Raw genomic sequence first — 3,778 nt, forward strand, 5'->3', positions numbered from 1 at the left:
AGTAGGTGACAAAGAGGACAAAGTGAAAAGATTTTTTTAAGAGGTGAAGGAAGCAAGATTCAGATAATACGCTGTGGACATAATCATGCTGAGCATACAGAGCTCAGTGATGAATGGATACATAGCAGAAGAAAATGTTCTGTATAGACTTAAACACTATCCTGTTTGTGAGAAGTGAACTTGAGCACTTGCTGCCACGGAGTTTTAGAAAGTGAAAAAATAAGTTTATTTTGAACAAAAAAGAAATGTCTAATTCAAAATTATTATGCAATACATAGAAATTGCATCAGTATATTAAAAATGAAGAAGTTGTCCAGGATTATCACAATGTGTTGTTTCTGCCTGTTTTGCAGCTCTCCCCCTTTTTTCAATTCTTATTCCAAAGTTAAACGTAGGGTCAATTGTTTTTTCCCTTGGCAATTGCATCAGCCATAGGCATGTGTCACATGGTAAATGAAAGCGTATGATTAATTCAGAACAAAATTTTGAATCATTTAAAAAGCAGAAACTTCACATTTCATTACTAACCTATTCCCATATTAAAAAAATCAAAAATCACATTGCAATTTCTGGGACAAAACCATTTCAAGTATTTGAAAATACTCATTCCTGCATGCATTTCATTCTGTCCAAAGAATATTTCAATCCCAGAGCTGTCCAATACTCTGTTTCCCATTTCATTAAAAACCCCAGAAAATAATTAAATACTGGGTATTCTGCCCAAATACAAAATGCTATACATATTTCCAGAAATTATTGTCTCCACATAATGTGATCACATTTGCCTCCAAGGTTGATGGAAAATGTAACATCTAGCTAAGCAAACTGATGGTATTAGGGAATTAACATGATCTTCTGCTATCACCATGCAGATATATGTGCCACCATCATCACTTGTCAGTGTGGATTTTTGGCTCCTATAATAACAGCACAACTAGAAAACAGCATTTGTTTATGCTTAAGCCAAAAAGTTTAGCAACAAAGACACAAAGCAAAGAGCCAGTGCAATACAGAGATTATTTTTCCTAGTGATCAGAGTGTGAGGATGAAGTGAGGAGTTTTGCAATTTGTTTCCCAGTTTAGTTACTCATTCAATGTGACTTTTCAAGAGGGACTTTATGCTCTCCTCACCGTAGGTGCTTGCCTCATCTTCCTCATCATTGAAACAATAGCAACACCAAACCACTTCACAGCTGAGGTTGTGAGTGACCAAAGGACACTGACACCCTCCAGCAAGAAACTGCCACAGAGAAGACAAATGTGATGTTGACCAGCTCTAATGGATTGAGATTAAAGAGTCTTAAGGCAGCAAAACCTGTTGGTTATCATGGCATTCATATGCATTTGCATTGCTCTGACCAAAGTATTAGGACCCACATTCCACAGGGGTTATCAGGGCTGTGCCCTTCAGGGATGGCTGGGGTTATCCTACCATTCAGTTCCCGCCCTGTTGATCTCTTCCCACCAGCACTCTGTCGGCTCACCGAGGCTCTGGGATGCTGGCATGCAGGCATAGTTCCACAGTCTGTCAGAGCCTTCCTTCTTGCTGAAGACACTTCTAACGGCCACGATCACCTGCCCATGCGGGCACTGAAAGTTGAAACCTTGCCGGTACACATTGACCCATTCATCATTATCTCCGTAATTATAGGGACCGTAATAATAGTCACTGTACTGGCCCCATGCCAGAGTCACCAGAGGCAGGAACACACAGAGAAGGAAAATGTCCATCCTGAAGATGTTCCTGGCTTAGAAGTGCCCCTCCAGTTTGTGGGGCTGGCCCTTTTATATTGCCTCTAACATTTGGCTTCCAGATGTTATGTTTCCAGATCCAAGTGCAGTGTGTCATTGCTTAGCAAATCTCTAAACTACAGAGATGTCCAATTACTTTTAAGGTGGAATTCTGCAAGTACAGTAAGACTTCAGTCCCTAAGAGCAGGGTCTTCCCACCACCACAAACCATCTGTGATCCTTCACTGCTGAGCTACTGTGCACAGCAAGCTACATGTCATAGTACAACTGTCACAGACATGCCACTTTCATCCTCCAGACAGCGGTTAAGTTTGGAAACTACTGTATTTGAAATGAAAGCTCTATTTGAAGTTGCCATTTTCCATCATTTCCAACATGCAATCAAATGTGATCCTCTGTGTGTGTGGCCATCATCCTTTTCCTAAATGTGTGTGTCATGATTCTGCCAGTGCCTAGAATGAAGAGAATTGGGCAAGGTTAGGGAATTCACTGCTCCTTTTGAAAAAATTCCTTTGGAAATTTTGAGCAGGTTTGGTTGGAGGCAAGGTGGAGCCCAAATGACTTCAGACTCTGTCTTGGCATGGGAACAGCCCACCCTGAGAAGTAGGGCATTGGCTTCCTCCAAGCAGAACTGATTTTGCTATGACTCTATGTGAGCTCTGTGAAACTGTGGACTCAGCAGATATTTTAATTTGAGGATAAAGCACATAAGCAAGTTACAATGAGAAAAACTTCATGCGGGACCAGAGCCTACTGAAATCTTTGAGCAAGGGCCTTGAAGCCACCTTGATTTTATCATGGGCTAGGAACACAAGGCTGCTGCTGAGGAACTGCTGTGTTGCAAATTCAAAACCAGACTAGCCACTTGGAAAGTGTTTATATGCAACATCCTCAGGCAATTTCTTTACCAGGAACCCACTCTTTTCGGGGAAGTCTTGAATGGTGTGCTTTACTTAACTGCGTACTTGACCCATAGAAAACTCTGGGACTTGAGCATGTTTTAATAAGACAGTCCATGCCTGTGTTGCCTCTGCTGTGTTACTAGTAAAATGTATAACCCTTGCAACAGTTCCAGATTCAGATTCTGTCTCTTTTAGTGAAATCCAAAGACCTTTCTTGCAGCAAGGTTCTTCTCAAATCTTTTTACTACCTCTCTTCCACATTTGGACCATGCACAGAAAAAAGGGAAAGAAACAAAGAAGTTTATGAGCTTTTATTCTGTTGCTGGTACTCACAGAAAGACCTGTGATAGTAACTGGACTTGTTCCTCTCTAGGCATCTCCAAATCCATCCTGCCTGGTCATTTTTTTGCAGGACTATAAGCATCCCAAGAGGCAGGTGCATTTACTAACAAACCTCAGGTCTCAAAACTGCCTCCAGTCTCATCAGCCAGATGCTTTTGTGCCTTTAGCTAATAGCTTTTCTAGCTTTTCTTGTAGCAGATCCTTGTTGACCAAAACTGTAGGTGGTGGTTGGCTCTTTTCCTGAGCAGTGCAGCAACATCTCAGTTGTCTGTGCTTACAGCCAGTGCAGATCCACATGCACAAGGCATGGTGAGAGCTGCTGGTGTGGCTCAGTGCCTCACTTCCAGCTGCAGCATCCCCAGATGTGTGGGGAAGGGGACTATGGAGACAGCAGAGAAGAGCTCTTTCCTTCAGCTGCCCTCTTCTAGATCCTATGTACCCAATTAGTGGGGGACACGGGTACCCAATGTCTTAAGAGAGTGGAAATTTAAGAATTCAAGATTAAAACCCCTTGTAGTTATCTGATGAGCACCAGAGTACATGAGCTGCACAATCTCACACGAGTTTTTCAGATAACTCAATAGTGTATTTTTCCCCCTCTTACTTCCTTAAACACACAGTCACATCAGGGAATGCTGCACACTGCTGTAGATGCCTAAGACACATTCCGGAAGAAATTTTAGCAGGAAGAACCACATTCTCATATACATATGATCCTCACTTCACATAACCCTTTATAAGCACCATTGCTAGTAACAAAGTTCTTACACAACCCACAATAT

The 3,778-nt window shown here is 41.8% G+C and overlaps 1 protein-coding gene across 1 annotated transcript in view; it reads right to left on the reverse strand.

Moving 5' to 3' along the window:
• DPT (dermatopontin) overlaps positions 1 to 1,762 on the reverse strand; it is a 28,497-nt gene extending 26,735 nt beyond the window's left edge. Inside the window, exon 1 of the mRNA XM_005420626.2 lies at positions 1,433 to 1,762. Coding sequence (XP_005420683.1) covers positions 1,433 to 1,731 — 299 coding nt within the window. The 5' untranslated portion in view covers positions 1,732 to 1,762. The remainder of the gene's footprint in view (positions 1 to 1,432) is intronic.
• Positions 1,763 to 3,778: the final 2,016 nt, after the last annotated feature.

This window comes from Geospiza fortis, unplaced genomic scaffold (assembly GCF_000277835.1).
Source record: "Geospiza fortis unplaced genomic scaffold, GeoFor_1.0 scaffold1, whole genome shotgun sequence".
NCBI classification, from domain to species: Eukaryota; Metazoa; Chordata; class Aves; order Passeriformes; family Thraupidae; genus Geospiza; species Geospiza fortis.